Here is a 22,016-nt window from a genome sequence, read left to right as displayed (position 1 = left end):
ATCACTGCGTGATTGCGATGAAGTCAGAGCTGTTAGAGCCCGAATTAATCCGAAGCTCCTGGGGCAGCACTTTCTCAGTTGCCGAGGCCCATGCTCATTGCAGGGACTCGGGTGAGCATTTGTTTGCTTCTCTTTGGTGAGACTATTTGCACTAATAGCTTATTTATGAAGTTCACCTTAAGTCTATAAAAGTGACTGCGACATCCACTTTTGTGGTGATTTCCATTACCAAGTTAGCAAAGCCTTTTGTAAGCAAATATCTGGACTTAATGATTTCTGTAAATCAATAGGGAAAGAGAATACCAAGGGACGCTCTCCAACTCATTCCATGTCCACAAACATCCAGGGCAGTGGAGGATTCTGCCTCAGTGTCCCTCTGTCCCAGGCCAAAGGGTTGTCTGGGTCCTGTGTTGTCAGACCATTATCCTGTGTGGGTGGCAAATTGCAGAATTAGTGCAAACTAGGTAAATTCAATATGTATGTAAATTAAACCCAAACCATTACCTATAATTTGATTCAGGTTTTTAAATTTTTAAGGTAATAGCAAACCCATAGTATACCACATATTAACTCAAGGCTTGGAATTTTCCTGCTTTCTGTTACATATTTGAAGTACCTGAAGCTTTTACAGTGAGGAGAGAGAGAGGATACTAAAAGGGGCTAATTGGGTGTTTTTTCCTGAGGTTGGCCACACGATCTCAAGATTTTTAAAAGTCTTTTCCCGTCTGAGGTGAGTGGAGGAGCTGGGGCAGCCCTGGGCCTTGACCCTCTCCCTCTTCTGCCCACCCAGAGGCTGCACCCCGGCCGCCAGGGCCCCGTGGTCAGATCCATCAGGCGTGCCGTGGTGACTGTCTCTGCTGCTGGCCCCGCTTCTCTCTGTCACACCACATGGCCCACTTCCCGGGGTGTCCCCAGCGCCTTGGACCGGCCACCACCTCCCACAGGGAGGAAAGAAGGGAGCACGTGGCACACGATCACATCCGCTTGCTGTCAAGGACCTCAGCAGGAAGACGGGCTGCGTTTGCTCCTCTGCCGTCATGCCCATCTTCCACGTTTTTAAACACTGCAGAAGGAATTTGTGCAGTTTTGTTGGGCTTTCAAACATACCTTCTAAGAAATCCATCTCTGGGAATGAGAGAACTTTTTTTTGTTTGTAACTGTCTCTGCCATATGACATCAGTTGGGTTATCTTCATGACTGGATTTATTTTGCTAAGGTCTTTTTTTTTTTTAATGGAGCTTGCAGATTAATGTGCTAAGTATGTAGCAGTGTGATGTGACCCATTTCAGGAAGCATGTTCCATGCTGTTTACTGATAGTCTTGTCAATGGTGAAGTTATTTAGTAACAACAGGAAGCCATTCTGTGATACTGACTGTTCCATGCACTGTTATAGGCAACTAACATATATTAACTGATTTAATCTCAGAAGATCCCTATGGGAGAGATACTTTATTATGCCTATTTTGCAGATATGGAAACTGAGGCACTGAGAGCCCAGCATGTGGCAGAGGCAGGATTTGAACCACAAAATGAGGTGCCAGAATCAGCCTCTTAAACACCAACCTGCTCTGCTCCCCTCAAAAGCCCTAGAGGACTAAGGTCCCTGTTCTTGGAGCAAGTCTTCTTTCTTTGCCCCCTAAAGGAACCTAATTTTTTACATGGTTAAATACAGATGTCTTATTTTTCTCCCTCACCTCCTTGAATTATTTCTTCGTGACAGTAATGTGGGGAAAAAAAATCATTTAAAGATGATATGGTGGTTAGTTTGGGTTGGAATTAGGGCCTGGAAGGAATCATCTATCCTTAATTCCCCTCCTGAAAAAGGAAAGAGGCTGAAGGGAAGCCTTTTGATTTACTCCTGGACGTCTTGACCCTCTGAGGCAATGGGAGAGCCCAGTCCCAGGTGGATGAGAGGTGCCCTTTAATGCCCACCCTTCAGAGGGGAGCCCGAGGAGAGCTGTTTGCAGGAGGCTGATGGGGCATGTTGGGGATAAGGCCGCCCTTTGTGGTCAGCTGGGTTCAGGCGCTGAGCCGGCCCTGGGCGGGGGGAGCCTGTGGGTTAGTTACCAGCTCCCAGTTCCCTGGGAGGGACCCCTCACAGCCCTTCAGGCTGGTGGCCCCTGGGCAGAGACCACCTCCTCAATATAAAGAAGATGGTCCCCTACTCGCATGCTACGTGACTCAGTTACGTGATCCTGTGGGCACATGTTAAGACTCTGTCTAGGAAAACGTCTCCAGTATATTGCAATCCTGGGTTGTCTAACCAGGGAGTGGAAAAGTGAGTAATTCTTTTCTGAACTGGATAAATGTAAACACAGATCTAGAACCTCTTGGCCTGACAGCAAAGCGCTCCACACTTTTTCCTTTTGTCCCAAATTAAATTATCAGAGCTCCATAAGGAGTGCCCCTCCCCGCTTTGTGAGGTCGAATGAGGCAGGGTAGCAGTTAAGAGCAGGGTCTTTAAAACTGGAGAGCCCTGGATTGGAAGCCTGGCTCCCCTTCTACTAGCTCTGTGACTATGAATAACTTACCTGCCTCTCTGAAATTTTCTCACTTATAAAATGACAATAATAAATACTACTTCATAGTATACCTGTGCTCACTAACTGAGTTATCTAGAGTCTGGGGCAGAGTAGCAGCTAAACAAATGGTAGTAATTTTGGAGGGCACACAGCCTTGGAAGTCCACATGCCCAGGTTCAAATCCCAGCTCTACCAGTTTTTCTACAATGTCTCTGACATTGGGCAAGTTATTACTATTTCCTGTGCCTCAGTTTCCTGTCTGTGTCCTGATAATATTAGGACCACTCAAAGGATTGTTGTAAGGATTATGTGGGTTAACATATGTAAAGGGTGTGAAGCAGGGCATGGCATAAATGTGCTGCTCAGTAAAATGTGGTTGGCTTTTATAAAGGGGTGATGGTGACTGTGAGAATCGTAATGAAGAAGCCTTTGGAAGGTAAGCAGTAAGTCTGCTCAATCCCTGGGCACATGCACATGAAAACTCATGAGAGGGTAAAAAAGGGATTTTTACCATTGAGGACCACAGATTAGTGATTTGTTGATTTTGCTCTCGTTCGACATAGTTATGGAGTTGTGTGTGCTAGATGCTAAGCAAGGCACCCAGAACACTGTGACAAACAAGAAGGACATGGTCCTGCCCCCACCCATCTTACATTTACTTCTACACTTAGAAAAGTCTGCCTTTTCTAGCACTGGCATTCAGGTTCCTAGGAAGTTTGTTTGCCTCAGCAGAAAGTCTACAATAATCATTTTTTATAGCAACTTCTTCATTAAGCGACAAGAAGCTCTTTACATATCATCAATTTTATTCCCTCAGCACTACCTGGAAATATGGAAGGACAGATTTGATTATCTCCAGTTTATGGGAAGACTAAGCCTCTGAGAATTAAGGTACTTTGTCAAAAGCCACATTGCAAGGCAGCCACAAGGCCAGGGCCATCTCCAATTCCCAAATCACTTCTTTTAACACAACTACATTTACACAGATGGTGCCAGCATCCTCCCCCTTTTCCTGAAATGAGAGGAAACTGTGCACTCATCTGACTAGGAGTCAGTGTTAACCTTGACAATCTCTACCAGGGTCAGCAAATTTTTTCTGCCAAAAAAAAGGGGCCAGATAGTAAATATTTTCAGCTTTGCTGTCTGTATCACAACTTCTCAACCCTGCTATTGCAGCTGGAAAGCAGGCGGGAACAATATGGAAATGAAGAGTGTAGCTGTGTTCCAATAAAACTTTATTTACAGACCAAGGTGGCAAGCTGGGTTTGTCCTGAGGACCATAGTTTGCTAACTCCTAATCTAGGCTAATATTAAATATTTTCACCTTCTCCTTTTCCTAACTGACTACAGAAAGGTAAACTAATATGTGGGTGGATTATATTTGAAAAACAGTATTTGAGTGTGTGTGTGCATGTGCAGATACATCCATACATACCTTGTTCTGTACAGTGTATGAAAAGTGGGTTTCAGGAGCCTGAACTAGGCATTCTGAACCCTAAACAAATGTTTACTAGTTAATGACCTAGATACGTGACTACCAATCATAGGGTTAAACCTTCTGCAGGCAATTCTAATTAGCTCATGTATTCATAATTATCAGAACAAAATTAATTTTAACTTCCTTTGTGAGTTGGTGGTTGTTGAGCTTTCTTTTCACTTTAGGGTAGGTTCATGAAGCAGAGTGCTGGAAAATGGGATTTCACAATTACCGGAGCGGTTGGGATCTCTGGCCTAAAGGCAGCCCCATGAGTACCTTACAGTTGCAGAGACAGATGGGAAGAGAAGAGACGCTGGCCCTGCCCACGTTCCACACAGCAGAGCTGGGTTTGTTCTGAACCCAGGGGCGGTAGAGCAAGGCAGTGCAGCCAAGGGAGGCCTGTGGGGCTTTGTGATTGTGTTTGACAAAACATAGGGTCTGGGCATGTAGAACAGGAGGCTCTCCAGGGGGCTGAAAACTCATTTTAGTGTTGGAACCCTTTCAAAGTCTTGCATGGAAACCTGTTATGGGAATAAAGGGGTGGTTGGAGATAGGGGAGTAGGGAAGGGCAGACACTTGCTGGTCGAGAGTCTCACTTTTACGGGGTCTGGTTCTAGAGCCTCCAGGAGTACAGTTTGGAAACCAAGGGGACCCCATGAAAGCCTGGTGCCTCCTACACTGCCCCCCCACCCCACTACCCCCAAGTCTGTCATCTGCACAGCTAAATTCTGCCTTCTACCATGGAAGAGTGGAAAGGCACGGGGCTCGTCTTCCACTCAGGGACACTCCAGGCGTCTACATTGTAATTTCAGTGAAAGGGTTCCCATTTCATGCTTTGTTAGGGTCTTTCTGTCACGCCTCTCGGGTGTGCCTTTTGAGTTAGTTTGCCTCATTTGCAGTTCCTGGGATCTTCTTGCCTTCACTCTCTGCAGAGCCAAAAGGTGCACGTAGGACTCTGCATTATGGCACCTCATATCAGGGAGCCTTGGTTTTTAGTTCCTTTGCTCAATTAATTCTAACCCTCCCCATTTCATGGCAGCTTCTTGTTTATTCCTGACTTTGGGAAGTTTTGCTGCTTGTTTTCCTTTCTATCAGGAGGAGGAGTAAAAGGAGGTGGGAGCCCACTGGTGACAGCTCTGTCTTTACATTCAGGACACGTGGTAAGAAAGGCCCCAGCCTGGGTACTCTGGATATAGCTATAAAGAAGATGAGTTAGGAAGGTTGAAACTTGGTGTTGAAATTAAGTGGCGATAGATGATCAAGAGTTGGCCAACGTGAGAATTCCTGAGTAACTTGTAGAAGCTATATGAGATTTTTCCCTTTGCAAACCAGAAATGGAGAGACTGCTAGTGAAACGGAGACTGGGGAAGCTATTGCTTGAGTAGAGTGCCAACAGCATATCAGCCCCATAGAAACTCTCTAAAGGTAAAACAGGCATGTTTATTGTTATAAAGCTCAGATGACCTTGAAAAACCTGGTGCTAAGAGTTGCAATTGTCAGTTATCTGAGGCTGCTCAGACTTTGAAAAATGCACGGGACTCAAAGGGTGAAACAGAATATATCGATACATACACTCTGAGCCCTACAGTCTTTGCTAATAGGCAGCACAAAGCTCCAGTGGGTACTGGATGTGACCCCATGGAGGCTGATTCCAAGGCAGCGGTGTCAGAACGGATGGCAAACTTGTGGCTGCAGGTTGCTGAATCATATAGAGATTTTTGTTGTTTGGTGCAGCCATGGGTTAGTAAAGGGTGGACCTCTAGCAATGCCAGGAGCAAGAGTGCCACAGCCAGAGGTGCCCTTGCCATCCAGCAAACACTGTTGGGCATGTTGATCAGAGAAGGAGGGAGAAGACTGCTGGGAGATCTGATTGTCACAGTTGAGGAGGAAGTCTTCGTTTCATGAGAACAGATTAACTCCCTTGGAGCCTCATCAGTGAGTGTGAGTGCCATAGCCAAGGATCAGCATATGAACGTAGCCGCATGTGTACGCGTGTGCACGTGTGTGTTTCCCGACAGGATTAGCTTCACTGTCAAAGTTGCCATTGATAATTGGCCATGAAGCTCTTCCTGAATCTTTCAGGAGAGGAGAGAGTGTTGTTCTGAAAAAGGTTTGTTTTTTACATCATAATGGTTTTATTATAAAGTTGTAGAGGCTAATTTGGGAAGAGGTTTGAAGTGCTGCATCCCTTACATGGCATAATAATGACAATGCTTTATATAGCATCTTTCATCTGGAGGAATCTGGATGAAACACACATCTTCCATACCAAAGGCTCCATCCAGCCCTACGTCACCAGATGTTTCCAAGGCAAATGTAGCCTTCATTAAATCCCACTTCTCCTAACGTTCAGAACAGGAAATTATGCCTTACTGCTGGCTAGCAAAATACTTCTGGCATCAAAGAAATGACCACGAAATCGTGCATGGACTAGCAGGCAAATTTGAGAAGATGGCCCTTGACAAAGTCTGGGAAAAGTTAAAACAAAACAAAAAAGCAGAGTTGCTTTTAATCTTCGCCAAGCTTGCTGAAACATGAAGCACTGTGAAAGATAGCCTTTGGCTGTAGAGTTTGTATCTTCACGATCACAAAAGACAATAATAGCAGCTTAGTGGTGCCCTCATCTGGTCTGTGTTTTGGGGGATTATGTGTTTCTCTTTTATTGCATTTTTCAATATATTGTAATTGTTTGAATGGCTGCTGGGCTGCCCACTGGTCGGTGACAATCTGAGAGAAGAGATCGTGTCGTACTTCTGCAGCCTACCATCTACTGCAAGGTCTGGCTTACTGCCAGTGTGCTATAACTTTTTAGAAAAATGAGTGCACAAACATGGAGAATTTAAAAACCATCAGAGTGACAGAATGAAAGAAACAAAAGCTAGGACCCAACACAATGTTTATTGAGTAAAAGGGAAGAAGGTACTTGAAATATAACTGGCTGTAAAACTGAAACCTTTTAGTTTCAACCAGGGATCTTCCTGGTTGGAGTGTGATATATTAACAACTTGTTCATTACAGACTAAATTTGTAAACTAAAAGATGGGGATGCTCTGGTTAGATATATTATTTATATAAGGCAATGACCCCCAAAATGCTTATAATCTGAAAAAATCATAAATAGACTTCTGGATTAGTCAGGATAGTAAAGCTAAGCTGCTAAAATAGGAAGATCCCAAAACACAGTGGGATAAATAAGATAGAATTTCCTCGTCTCTCATGTAGCAGTCTGGTGAAAGGCTGACGGTCCAGGACTAGAGAAGGCTCTGTTCGTTCCTCAAGGCCATCCAAGGATTCAGGTTCCTTCCCTCTCGTTGCTCCAAGTAAAATCTGTGTATGGAAAAAGCTGGCTCACCACCACCACATCTGCCATTCATCCTGTGAGAAAGGAAAAAGAGGAAGTAGGATTTCCTTATAAATTTCATTTTAAAACACTGTCTGGAATTTGTATGTATTACTTTCATTTTACTTCCCACTTACCAAAATCTTGACACATAGCTATGTCTACCTGCAAGTGAGGCTGAAAAATGAAGTCTTTAGCTGACTGACCTTAACCCCAGTTGAAACTTGGTCTAAAAAGAAGAGAACAGCTATCCAGAAACAATCAGCAATCTCTGCCACCTTCATAGACCCTACAATGCTTAATTTATTTGCGATTAGGCAGGCTCCCCCTCCATGGCTGACTCACCATCCCTAAAATGTGCCATGCATTCATTTGTCTAATGCATGTCGACTATTGATCATGTACTGTGCTGGAAACCTGAATAAGACCCGAGTCCAGTCCAACTGTGTATCTTTGCTCAGGCCAGTTCCTTTAGCTGGAGTGCCCTTCTCCTCCTGGAGCCATCACTGGAAGTTTTCCTAATCGTCGAGGCCCAGCCACCGTTAGCACAGGATTTTTGGCTTGATGGACCCTGAGCCTCATACCCTGGGAAAAGAATGGGCAGATGAAGTCCTTGTGATCAAAGGCTCCAATCCCAGGGGATCTACTTGTTAATCTGTATATTCACATATTCAGTAGATATATTTGAGTATGTAATTTAGGTCAAGTCCGACCCAGGGATTAGGGATGCAACATTGAAAAAAACAGACGCAGTATCTGTCCTCATGGAATTTAGGGAGAGGTGTTCACTGATAACACAATCACACAACTGACAAGTCTTCTGAAGGAAAGGGACTGGTGCACAGTGACAGGATAAGGGAGACCTGGTTTAGTCTTTAGAGGTAAAAAAAAAAAAAAAAAAGATGAGCGGGTTCTTTGGACAATTGCTCGTGTCCACCGTCTTCCACCCCACCTTGTTGGGAGACCCAGAGGGCCCTTCTCCCACGCCACCTGGGTGTTGGGTCCTCTGCCCCTGCAGGGCTCCCTGTCAGCCGTGGCACCTGCCTCCCGCCGAGGGAAGCCAGTGTGTGATCTAAACCCGGTTGTCGGCACTTTGGTGTCATGGAGCACATTTGTCAAAGCCCACTGCCTTGTTTGATCCCAATAGAAGATGGAAATGGCTCTGCTGTGCATGCGTGAGCACCCATCTCTCTGCGGGGTAGGACATTAAGCCCAGACTAAGATTTGTGGGATACATCTGAGCAATGAGCCATGAAATTGACATTATGAGTTTTAATTATTATTAATGCCTCGCAGTGGTGGTTGGTGTTAATTATCCCGTAGGCATCCCAGATGTGTTTTCCCCTTTTCCTTTTATTTCTGTTCCTTAATGTCTTCAGCCCATAATAATGGTGGCTTAGCAGCGATGTTGGAATCCAATCCCTCCAAAGGGGAACAGACTACAGTGTGAGAATGTGAGCGAGGTTATCGCTGAACACTTCTGTGGTCAGAAATGAAATGAGTTCCAGAGAAACCTGCTCAATTTTCTTGGGCTTGTATGTGGTGGAGTTGAATTTCAGAGGTCCTCTAGGTTTCTGAATTTGCAGAAGGCTTTTTTTCCCCCATAGTAGCAATCACCTGCCTCGAGGCCTTTTTCATGGACTAATTAGTTAATACTTAAAAAGAGCTTTGAAGATGAAAGACTGTGGAAGTGCGAGTGTCACCATTATTTAGCCTTTCCTAACAATGATAACTAGTTTCTGACTGCAGTAACCAACCCCCCCCCCCAAAAAAAAACCCTCCCATCTGCTAAATCCTTAATTATTTTTCCCCCTCTGCAAAGTATCCTGCGTCTTAAAGCTGAATCCCAGCAGTTTGGGGAGGGGGTTAGTGTGGTGGGCTTCTGTGTCTCTCCCCCTCCATCCCTTGTCTCTACCCCTTCCCTTCTCCACTTCCTTCCTTTCTCTCAGCTCTGTCCCTTCTCCTCCTGGCCCACCTTCTGGAGCAAAAGTAATGTAGCTAGAGCCAGATCCAAGCCCTGCGCCCCCTGCCGGTCAAATCTCTGCTTGGGCTCTGGAGGTGGTGTGCCCAGATGCCCAACTGGTGTCTGGGGAAATGCAGTGTGGGTCCACGTGTAGTCCGCTGCAGCTCCTGCTTAGACTTCTGCGGAAGGCATTCGGCTTCTTTTTCTTCCCTGGTGGGTGAAAGCTGCTCTGTTGCCCCTCACTGCACTGATTGGCACCCTATCTCCTGGATCCATGTAAGGGGTGTTGGTTGTCAGGGGGTTGCCACATCAGACTTGTCTTTCTTTTCTAATGTTGTCTAACATCTCCGCTGCCTGTCCTCATCCAGGCCGGTCTCAGGAATAACCTTAGTTCATTTCAGTTAACACGCATATATGGGGCACCTTCTCTGTGCCGGTTCTGGGGTTTTCAGGGTGAACACAGCATAGTCCCTGTTCTGGCATCCTTGGTTTAATACAGTGGCATGCATCGTGGACCAGCAGTGCTCACCAAAGGTGTCAGCAGCACAGCCTGTGTCGCTGCCCAGTTTGGGGAAGGGGAGAGGAGGACAGAGGAGGTAGCATCAGAGCTCAGCCTGGGAGGGGAACCATTTGTGCAAAGACCCAGAGGTTCCAAAAGCACCGTTTCTTTGTGAAAGAGGATGCTGCCCACTGTGGCTGGTGTATTTGGCTAATGGTGGGGGAGTGGAAAGCTATCCTGAGGCCAGCTTGGAGGAGCCCTGGAGATCATGCTAAAGCTCTTGGATCCCCCCTGAGGGCTACATGCAGCCACTGAAAGCTCCTGAACAACAGGATGATAGAATCAGCTCTGTGTTTTGGCACCAGCTCTGAAGTGGGCTAATGGACCCTGGAAGAGGTTTGCAATGGTTAGGAAACAGTAGATGAAGGGCAAGGCAATGGGAGTGGAAGTGGGGACAGGGATGCTATTGGTAGGTTTTAGAAGTAGAATCAGCAGGATTTGATGACAAATGTTGAAACTGGATGGGGTGGACACAGGGAGAACTGTGGGGGCTTGTTTAGCAGCTGGGTGGTGATCCCATAGCCGGGATGAGGAGTGCAGGAGATGGAGTGTTGAGGGACAGACGATGACTTCCATGTGCTTTTGGATCAGCCAGGCCGAGAGCAGATTGAGGTTAAGTCCGCTGTTAAGGAGGAAGCAGAGAGATTTGAGAGGCAGAGGCTTAGAGAGAGTTAGAGACTGAATCCCTGACAGGCTGGGCTGGCCAGGGAGAGCCTGTGAGCAGTTCTCACATTGCTAGGATCGAGCCCATTTTGGAGGATCAAGGAAGGATGGATTCCCTCAGAAAATCATGACTGCGTGCCTCACAGGAGCCTGGGGAGATGCAGTTTTGTGTCTTTCTGTACTGAGTAGTGAGGAAGAGCACAGGCTCTGGAGCCAGGCTGCCTGGGCTTGAAAAGGCCTTGGTGTTTCTTGAGCTCCCCACCTCTGCCCTGCCACACTTGGGGTAAGTCAGGGCCAGAATTGTGCAAGGTGCAAGTGGGGCTGGCAAGAAGCCTGTTGTGCCAACTGGTCTAGAGAAAGCTAGAAGGGGAAGCCAGAGTGAAGTTCCAGTGTCATCTTCACAGCTAGAGGAATAGGAGAGGGTGCGTGTTTGTTGATAGAGCATAAAATATACAAGGAGGAATACTGGACCGATAGATACACACGTGGGAATCTGGCCTTTCTTGCTCACCCTTGTTATCAATAGTCATGAAAGTTGCCAAAACAGCCACAGAGTTATGGCTTTTGAGCAGAGCCCTCATGAATTAGAGAAAATGGAGCCCTCTCTGTGACAAAGGGAAGTTTTCTTTTATGTACCTCCTTGAGGCCAGTTTTCAAGCTTAACAGCCTGTTATTATTATTATTTTTTTACTATCCTTTTAAAATCTCGTAGGTTGATGTATCTAAACTTCTCCATGTGGTGAAAAATGAAAATACTTCCATCTTGAAAATTAAATTAAATTAGCTAATTTAAATTAGTTTAAATTTTAAAAAGTTGACTTTCACTTTTGAAGTAGTTGTAGTCTAAGTCCAAATAGAACAAGAAAGTCTCCTCTTTTTATAAATTTAGCCTACTAAGCTAAGGCAGGGTTTCTCAATTGCGCCAGTCTGGGGCAGGATAATTCTTTGTTGTTGGGGGCTGTCCTGTGCCTTGTGGGGTGCTTAGAAGCAATCCCAGTTTCTACCCATTAGCCACCAATAGCACAGCCACTGCCAGCTGTGAAAACCAAAAATATCTTCAGACACTGCCAAATGTCCTCTGTGGGGAGGGGGCGTGCAGATTGTCCCAGCTCAGAATCACTGGTTTAGGATTTAACTGGCCTTGGCCCTGGTGTGCCTGTGGAATTCTTCTGGTGGCCCACAGCCAAGAATCTCTTCCATTCTTTTCTGATCACAGAAATTCGATTGTGAAATACCCCTTTGCCTCAGCTCTCTGAAATTGGGACCTATTACAATGCATTGTATTTACAGTTCAAAGCTATCCAGGATGTACGTTGTTGGAAGCAAAATGATTTTTTTTCCCTCATTGAGCTCTGCAATGAAAAATCCTCTGGAGTTACTGTTTAATTGGTTCGTGGTGGCTGTTTGTCAATTTGCCAGCAGGTTCTGTCTTAACTGCTGTCATTCGATGTTGCTGAAACATAAATGTGGAGTGATTGAGTTGCCAACATGTTATTAAGTCCTCTACAAAGAGTTTTTCAATATACTACCGCTTTGGGCTTTTATGCCTCTGTGGACTGATTTGAATACTAAAGAAATCTTTGGCATAGGCAGCCCTGGTGAGAAAATGTGGCTTCTGGTAGGAAAAATGTTGGGTATTGACACAGATTTTGTTTGCTTTTCTTCTGGCATAGAAATGGCCTTTGGCAAAGCTTTCTCAGATGAGTGGGTGTTGACCACCCTTAAGGAAAAGGAAGAGAAATCCATGGGACTGTGGGTCTTAATGAAAAGCACTAATTAGAGAAATCCAGGAAGTGGATGATAACATCTTTAAAGTTTCAGGGTGGCTCAACAGCCGCCTTCTTGCTGAGTTTCAGAGCTAGTCATTGTTTGAGACCAAAGATGACAGATTGCTTTCCTTTGAGTTGTCTGACCTGTGGATCATGACAGGAACATTCCATGATGTGAAGAGGATATGCTTTTTATGCTCTTGAAATTGTACTTTTGGACCAGACTTCTGTATGCACAAAAAGCTATGTACCATGCTTGGAGGATACATGAGAGCCGGGAATAATTTGTTAGAACTTTTAGTGCATCGGGGACCAAGATTCTAGAAGTAGTCTTTTGGCAGGCCACTGGGCTGTATTGCATACCAAGGCCAGGTTGTCTTTCATCCTGGACATCGTTAATGGGTGCCATTGGGTATGAGGGCCAGAGTGGGACAGACTCATGCAATCAGTGCAGACCTGACACTGCAACTTGAGAAACCCCTTGAAGCACGTTTCTGAATTGTTACAGGGGTTCTGGAGATGAGGAGAGAAATTTTCATTGTTGGAAATCTGACTGCTGTTTAGACTAAAGTCCCTGAGAAATACCACCCCGTGGGAGACAACTAAGCATAGAGTGGTGCATAAGAACATTCCAGAGCCAGACTGCCTGGGCTCAGACTCTTCCTACCACTTATAGGTGTGGGCCTTTGGGCAAGTTACTTTATATCTCTGTGCTCAGTTCCCTCGTCTGTAAATGAAGATACTAATAGCACCTTTTAAGCATACAGTGAGTTTGTCTGTGTGACACCTAATGTGCTACTCAAAGGTGAATTATTATCTAAGAGATTATATAGATCCCCTTGTCTCTGCAGGGTGATGGAGTTTGCATATTTCTGTGACAGGGTGCCTATTCCTTTAAGATATCTTCAACTTTCAGGGCATTCTGCACATGCTCACAAACAACAGAAAGCCCCTTTGGAATCCTGTACTGCCCAGGATAAATTTAATCTCGGCAGCAGGAAGGGTTATGTGAAATAACCAGGTGTTTCTTTTGCTTTCAGAACATTTCCCAACTTCCCTATGGCAAAGCCCTCTACAGTTATGAGGGGAAGGAACCCGGTGACCTCAAGTTCAGCAAGGGCGACATCATCATCCTGCGGCGCAAGGTGGACGAGAACTGGTACCACGGAGAGCTCAACGGCAACCACGGCTTCTTCCCCGCCAGCTACATCCAGTGCATCCGGCCCTTGCCTCAGGCTCCGCCCCAGGGCAAAGCACTTTATGACTTTGAGATAAAGGACAAAGACCAAGACAAAGACTGTCTGACCTTCACCAAGGTAAAATGAGTCTTTGGTCCTGCTGGGCCTCTTACAGCCCCCTGGGAGCCTTTTCCCAATCAGAGCCTTTTCCCTAGGGGTACAGAGCAAGGATTCGGGAGACAGAGCCCCTGGGTTTCAATCCTGGCTCTTCTCTGAGACTTGGGGCAAATTCTTTAACTTTCCTGTGCTTCAATAAAAGGAGACAATAGGCGGATAAGATTTTGTTGAATGAAATGAGATTGCACACAGCTCCACCCAAGAAATGACACAGAGTAAGTGCTTGATAAATGTGAGTCACAGTAAGCATGAATAGCAGGACCTTCCATGGACCTGAGTCATGGAAATTATCCTCTGGTTTTCCGGCGGTGACTCAGGTGCAATGGAATGAAAGCTTTCCAGGAATCACGTGGGCCCAGTATCAGCAGAAACTGCTGCAAAGAACCCATTTAGCTCACCGAGAAGTAACTAGTTTGACCCAGCAATCATTGTGGTCACAGCCCCATCTTCTATGAGCACCAGACGCAGGATGCGACAATGTATATTTCGAGCCATCTGAACTGGTAGAGCCAGACTTGCATAGAGGGACCACAGCTGACAAACTAAATGTCAGTTATCGGATGTGAGTTGTAATCTGAGTAAAATGCAGAGGATCATGGTCTCTGGCTGCCCTGGCCTTCTGTGGTTGTAGCATGTCCAAGAAAACAGCGGTGATGGCACCGTGTGCGTGACAGGTCTCCTTTTACAGAAGGCTCCATTCCAAGTCTGTGAGGTGCTCCCTTTCTCCTTGTTTTCGTGACCTCCACACCACTGTTCCCCAGGGGGGATGGGGGCGGGGATGTAACCATCTTTCTAACTTAGGGCAATAATAAGAATTGCTGTTTATTAATTATCTATTAAATGGCAAGCTATATTAAGTGCTTTACCAATACGCTCTCATTTTATCTTGACAACTGTCCAAGTTTCCAAGGGAAGGAGTAGGAGCCTTGTTTTCCCTGTGAGGGAACCAAAGCTCAAAGAGGTTAAGGAACTTATCCAGGGTGGTTGGCTGGGCCTCTCTCTCCTTTCTACTCTCTGTCTTTTGTCTCTCATCTCTCTCTCGTTCTCTCTCTCACACATACACACACACGCACACACACACACGCACACACACACATGCACACACAGAATTGTAAACAACAGAGTTGGAACTCTATCTCAAATCTCTGACTTGAAAACTCTTGTTCTTTCTACTTTCCGACACAGGGAGCTGGTGCCTTACATCAGGTTCTCACTTATCTCAGAAGCCCAGCAGTCATGGTTATTTTCTCCCTTTCCCAGCCAAGCGTTGAGTGCTCGTCTGCTCCGCTCAGATCTTGGCTCTGGTACAGAACTCTTGGGACCATCCACAGGGCTGCAGGAGTACCAGGCGCATAATTTTTGAGCAAAATATGCAGGTCCAGGTGTTTTCAACTGTAGTCTTCATCAGCATCAAACAAGGACATTGGGTGGCTTTGGAAGTGGAGATGAGCAGGGCTATGGAAGGATGGAAAGCAGCGGGACCTGTGTCCTCCCTAAGTCTAGAGACTCCCATAATGTTTATATTGTTCTCCTCGGCCTTTGCTCCCATTTGCGTCCTCCTTGCTGCTTTCTGGGTTCCCAGCTCTATTCTGCAGCTCTGGCTCCCTGCAGCTCTGCCACGCCTGCTCATTTCTGCTATTTATGTCTTGTTCCATTGTTCAGCTTGACAGAGAATAATCTATTTTCCATTCAGGGATTCAACTCTTCCTTCCTTCCTTTCATCAAGGTGTTCTGATGCAAATTTCAATCATCATCTGGCTGATGACGCTTCCTAGGAAGCAGGCACCCATGTCCCTCTTTCTTTGTCAGAAGGCCAGAGTGACAGGCTGCCAGGGAGGTGATTTATCAGGTACCTGGAACACCGGCCTTGCTCTCTTCTCTGCTGGATGGACTCTGGAGAACTTTCCTAGAGAGAAGATCCTCCTGGGGACCCATGACATTCTGTGCTGTGACTTGTGACCGAGAGTGGTGACTCCAGCAACCCCTCCTTCTGGGTCTCTAGTTAGGCCCTGGTTAGGACACAGGCACATGCTTCAGCTCCGCGTCATAGCTCTGGACTTTTCCACGCTCAATTGGCTCCAGTGATGTAGACAAGGTTACCCACATCAAGGAAGGGTTCAAGTAGGAAGCTCGCTGGGCCCCAGGTGAACTTGGTTTCCACTGCAATTTTCCAGACTCTTTGGTGCCTCCTGGGCAAGCTCAGGCTTCTCCTAACATAAGCAAACTCCTGCTTCCGCTATCCCCACCGTAGCACACACTATCCTACGAGCCTGTGCCTAGAACCTTCTTATTCCCTGGGTGAGGACCAGAACTCATTGAACAGGAGGACAAAGGAGCATTTGCCCATTTATTCAACAAAAATTTCTTGAGCCCCACCTGTGTGCTGGACAACCTGCTATACACAAAGGATGCGGTGGCAAACAGGCAGGCAAACCTCCTGCCCTCCTGGAATGTTGTCTAGTGGGAGAAACCAATAAGCAAGCCAACAAATAAATGTGAAAGTTCTCTAAGTTTAGAAAGTAGTGAGCTATATTGGATCTCCCAGTAGGGAGGCTACGCATTGACTACTGGTTCCAAAAGATTGAATTATAGACTTTAAATATTTGACATTTCAAAAGAAATAGTAAAGTAGTCCTCATGGGAAAAATCAGATGCTGTTAGGCTTTCTTAGATGTATTTTGTGGTTGGTGGTGTTTTTCTTCTGAATTGTGTTTGAGGGTATTGTTTTTATTTGGAATTAAGTGTCATGATCTTTTCAGAGCTAGGACTCATGAAGTCTTAATCTGTGAGTGAGCATTGCAACTGTAAGGTTGGGGATGGTCATGGAAGACTTTATTTAGGGGAGAGCCCTGCCCTGAGATTGCAGCCACCCCATTAACCACCCGCTCTATCTGCATCTCTCACTTCCAAACTTCTCCAAATATCAGCCCAAAGAATATGGGCAACTCATCATGACTTTTCTGCTGGATTTATATTTTCTGTCACCAACACTATTTGCTTGATGTTTTTCTTCCACTGTGCATATTTCTGCCAGGCCCGGAATATGGCTGAAACAGGCATGGCTAGTTCTGTTTCACTTCCATTTGCGTAATATCTCAAGTGAAAAAATAACTTTTGGTACTTCAACATTGTCAGTTCGTGCCAGCTTGGCTTTGGCTCCAGGGGATGTTTTTGGATTTTTGGATATGTTCCAGTCTGGAACCAGCAAGGAAAGAAGGAGGCTCTAAAAACCAGCGATAGTGCTGTTTCCTTTTTAAGGAAAAAAAAAATGTGATGGTATTAATGGATTTTCAAAAGACACGAAGCAGATGGATCAAAGCAAGATTTTTACCTCCAGTGCTGGCTGTTGAACACTCCTCACCCTTAAAATTGTATGAATGCCATTCTGAAACAAAGTCTTTGTTTCATTTAAGGAGAAAATTAATGAAATTATTAGTTACTTTTTATTAAATGTAGTTTATTAAATGTAGTTGCCCAGAGGACATGGGCAACTGATGCTTTAAGCAGAATTTATAACTTACTTTTTGGGAGTCCCACTCCCCCAAAACTGGACATGTGCAAATTAAAAGAGAAAAGGCAAGAAGCATAGTGTCCCCCAAGCTCTGACAACTTCTTCCTTACCAGTACTTGCATGCTCCTTGATGTGTGCTGCCCTCTAAATCTGTAGGGAGGAAATGGATTTGGTGGGGAGGCAACCGGGTACCGTATGGGCCTGATGATTAGCTGTGTGACCTTAGGAAAGCACAGGTCCCTCATCTTCAAGGTATGTCTAATCCCAACCCCACGTCAGTCACAGGTTAAGCAAAATAATTTAAGTAAAGAGCAGCGCTTAGGGCTTCACATACAAGAGAGACATGTGAGTTCTGTTCTTCGTATGGCGGATTACTCTATGTATCTTATTTTCATTCAAGCACCAGCATTCAGCAAATACTTACTGAGTCCATGCTATGTAACCTCCAGTTAATGAGAACATTTTTGTAACCTTGAGTTTTTGCTAAAGGGCCTGGGGCTGCCCTTTAGTGAATTCACCGTTGTGCTCAGGGATCCTCATCTCTCTCTCAGAGGTCACTAGATTATCTAAGTCGGTGCCCCGCTGATCACAGAACCACTTTTGCACCGAGCCTGGAGTCGGGGTGCAAGCCTCACCACCCAGTTCCCACCATGTCCGCCACATGCAGAAGCCACAGGCCTTTGTGAGCACAGCAACTGCTCCATCCTCATCCTCATCTCACACCCTCCCTTCCCCACTCCCAGTCCATCAAGCTCAAGGGATGCTTTTTTCCTAATTTTTTTTTTAGTAGAAAAGTTTTGGATTTATAGAAAAATCATGCAGAAAATACAGTTGTTCTATTATTAACACTGATAGTGTGATACCTTTGTTGTAATTGACAGAAGATAGTAATTGTACTGTTAAGTGTAGTCTATAGTTTACATTAGGGTTCGCTGTTTTCTGTTGTATAGTTCTATGTGTTTTTCTTTTAAATTTTATTCTAGTAATGTATATGCAACCTAAAATTTCCTTTTTTAACCACATTCAAATATATAATTCAGTCGCATTAATTACATCCACAATGTTGTGCTACCATCACCGCCATCCACTACCAAAACTTTTCCATCACCCCAAATAGAAATTCTGTACCAATTAAACATTAACTCCTCATTCCCCACTCCCACCCCAGCTCCAGAAACCTGTATTCCAGTGTATGACTATGAATTTGCTTATTATAATTATTTCATATTACCAATGAGAGCATACAATATTTGTCCTTTTTATTTCACTCAATATGATATCTTTAAGGTCCATCCATGTTATTGCATGTATTTATAAGGCTAAATAATATTCCATTGTATTGATATAGCACATTTTGTTTAGCCAGTCATCTGTTGGTGGACACTTGGGTTGCTTCCATCTTTTGGAAATTGTGAAGGGATGCTTTGAGTTAGCAAAAACCCTTTTAAAAATGGCACCACAGTTTGTCCTGACTTAGTCAGACTTTTGTTCTGTTGGTTTCACCATATGATCTTCTTATGATACTGAATATTTAATCATCATTTCTCATAAGTGTATGGATTCTCTCCTTTGTGAATTTACTCAGCATTAATCACAAACCATTTTCCAGTGATCTTGGAACAGACTCGGGTAAATAAAAATCAAATATGGTAGGTGGAGTTTGGGCTCTGGAGTCAGGTAGACAGGGATTCAGATTCTCATATTTTACTATATGATGACTTTGGAAACTTTATTTTATCTTTGGGTCTCTTTAAATTATAACATGGAGGGTGATATCAGGATTAGATGAGCCAAGACATTTAAAGAACGAAGCTTAAAATAGGTATTCAATAAATATTTGCTTTCTACCCTCTCTTTGCTTCCCATTTCAGAAAAGTTGCATTTCTGCCAGATAGTATAGTATTTTTATATAATGCCTCAGAATACTCACAGGAAACAGATTCTCCTTCCTCTGATACATACTGGAATTTCAAGGACTTGTCCTCTCTACCCTTACTTTTCTGATGATTAACTCTTGGAGAGAATTATCCAGGGAGTGTGAGATCACACCCAGACCCTTGACCCCAGACCGGAGTACCTGCGCTGGCCCAGCCAGCCAACTGGGCAAGCCTCGGGGCCCAGCTGAGCCGGCCACCCCGACCCTCCACTCCATCCTATTTTGCTGCATCTGCTTCTTCCCAAGAGGGACCTGGAACATTTCAGGGTTGGGAAGAATGCGGGAGTTGTTTCCTTTTACTCTCTTTCCACATTCATGAACCAAAGCAGAGTGAGCTCAAGGAGAGCTGGGTCATAGTAATTCTCTCCTTGTTCCCGAGTACTGTATTCAATTTGGATTACTATACTTTGAAAATATTATCAGAAAAACTGAAAGGGGCCCAGTTAACATTCTTGAGCTCCGTCTATCCTGATTCTCTCCTTCCATGTTTGGTCAGCAGCCCTGCAGCCCCTTCTTCGTGCCATTTGGCTGTGCTGTGAAGAAGGTGCCTTTAATAAAGCATTACCGTCAGAGGGGCACAGGAGAAGATGAAAACAGGAGCGAATGGAGGCCCCCGTGGGGAGCAGAGGCAGTGGGTGTCTATGAAATGTCCTTGCCCCAGCCTCTTCTGGGTTCTGAGAAACTGCAGAGAGAGAGCATTTTGATTTGCAGGCAAAGGTTTGGATATATCCAAAGCTTTGTCAGAAAATATTTTCAAAACATATCCAGTATCCTCTCCTCTCACCTGGAGCACTGCGCACACCTCCTAGCTGTCTCACTTAGCAGCTAGAGTGAGCCTTTAGAATATGTGTCAGCTTCGTGTCACAACTCTGCTCAAACCCTCCAGTGGCTTCCCATTTTGCTTAAAATACAAGTCAGCGTCATAACTGCCTTGAAGACTCTACCTGGTCTGGCTCTGGCTACCTCTCCGAACTTATTTCTTACCACTGGCTCCCTCACTCACGCCGCTCCAAGCCACACTGGCCTCCTTGCTGTTTGACTCCAAGCCGAGCCAGCTCACTCCCACACGGAGCCTTTGCATGTTACCTTCCCACGGTTTGATCATTCTCCCTCACCCTTTTGGGACCTCTGCTCAGACAGGAACCTCTCAGAGCCTACCCTGAACACATTGTAAGAGAGCATTCCCCACACACCCAGCCCTCCAGATGCCCTCGTTTTCTCCTCCTGACATGTTATATTTTATATTTACATGATAATTGTCCATGTCTCCTGGCTGCAGTTTGGTTCTGTGAGGTCATTATCAATGCTCTGCATTCCAGCAGTAGAACAGCGAAGGGCACATGGGGCATTTAATAAATATTTGACAGTGAGGGAGTGACTAGTCTTCCTTTGGAAGGAACCAAAGAAGCCGGCTGAGAGAGGAGCCCTCTGCCTTGGACTGGGGTGAAGGGTCTTGCTCTTGAGAGTATTTTATTCTTTTCCAGTTTCCCAGCCATTTGTTCATTCTTTCATTCTGCGGATGTTTAGGTGCCAGGGGTAGTGAGATGAAGGCCCCAGACCCCCAGCCGCAAGTAGCTCACAGTCCAGCGATGAAGAGACAAGACCCTAGATTATCATGGTTCACCGAGACTCCACTTCGTGTGTGTGCGTGCATGCGTGTGTCTTCAGGGAGAGAGTGTCAAGCACCAAGTGGGCTCTGACAGCTGACATCTCCACTGCCACCTGGGGAGTGTCAGGCTCAGCCTTTGGCTCCAGGTAGCCCTCAGCCCTGAGATTCTGCAGTGGAATGTTGCCTCACCTTTCAGTAGTTCCAGCCCCTGGCAGCCTCGGGAGTTCACAAGGGGTGAGAGAGGCAGAAAAATGGGAGGGTGCCCTCTGGGCCATATGGCAAGTCACTCTTACCTGAGTCCCCAGCAGGATGTCCTGACTACTGAGCCAGGCGCTTTGTGTTGGTGGCTTAATGGCAGTTAATGATGCCATTAAGAACCTTACCGTGAGCGGCAGGCAGCTATCAGAGGCACAATTTTGTGTTATTTCTGCAACAAAAGGCTGAGGGTTTTTGAGCTTTTCCCTTTTTATATTCTCCCTTCTTTTTGTGAAGCAGAGTGGTTTTGAAAGATCTGTCTTTGACTGACGGGTTCTGACAATGGGGCGCCCATCTGTAAGGGGTTGGGGTCCGGTGGCGCCGCTGCAGCCTGGAGGAGGCTGCCAGGCAGTGATGAAGGCCGAGGCATTTAGCCAGCACGAAACAGAAGGGCCCAAGCTCCTGTGACCATCCCAAAGTTAGTCCACGCAGTTTCTGAGGGAACCGTGTCTGTCTCCAGTTCATGTATGCTTCATGGAAACCAAGTGACCGTGGGTGATGGAAGGGAGTGGGGAAAGTTGAAGTGGCACTCTGGGAGATCCGCAGGCTGTTTACTATTCATGGCCCTTTGGGGACCATTTCTAGAAATTTTAGATGTATTTTATATGTAATATTGCCATACAGCTCATTTAAGAGTGTAAAATATTGGGCACTTAAATGTTGGTTTATCCAGAGCAGTAGGTGATTGCAGTCGCCAAAGGAATTCTCCGAGGTTTTCAGTGATCATGGCATTTCAGGCTGAGCCCTAAAATGCTTGATATTTGAGCTGCGACATTTACTGAGCTGTGCCTTTAAAGTGGTATCCAAGGACAGTGTGTTCTGTGAGTCTCCTTTAATGACATCCACATGGTGTCCGTGTCCCCCAAATTCCTCCCTGGGACAGGGCGGTGGGTTGTTAGGGCTCTGTCCCCGCAGCAGCTTTTGTTCTCAACAGAGGCCCATCTGAGTTTGTGGTTTTTCTCCTCCTGAGGTAGAAATGAATGTACAAACATTTGAGGAGTTAGGTAAATGAATTAAAAACACAGTTTAAAGGCCCCTTTTAGATGGGGGGTCTTC

At 45.5% G+C, this 22,016-nt stretch overlaps 1 protein-coding gene across 3 annotated transcripts in view; it reads left to right on the top strand.

Moving 5' to 3' along the window:
* SH3RF3 (SH3 domain containing ring finger 3) overlaps positions 1 to 22,016 on the top strand; it is a 410,554-nt gene that overhangs the window by 219,172 nt on the left and 169,366 nt on the right. For all 3 annotated transcript variants that reach the window (XM_037807811.1, XM_037807809.1, XM_037807810.1), the window contains exon 2: positions 13,335 to 13,610. In XM_037807811.1, the coding sequence (XP_037663739.1) occupies positions 13,335 to 13,610 (276 nt within the window). The remainder of the gene's footprint in view (positions 1 to 13,334; positions 13,611 to 22,016) is intronic.

This window comes from Choloepus didactylus, chromosome 17 (genome assembly GCF_015220235.1).
Source record: "Choloepus didactylus isolate mChoDid1 chromosome 17, mChoDid1.pri, whole genome shotgun sequence".
In the NCBI taxonomy this organism is placed as follows: Eukaryota; Metazoa; Chordata; class Mammalia; order Pilosa; family Megalonychidae; genus Choloepus; species Choloepus didactylus.
This window is presented reverse-complemented; position numbering and strand designations above follow the sequence as displayed.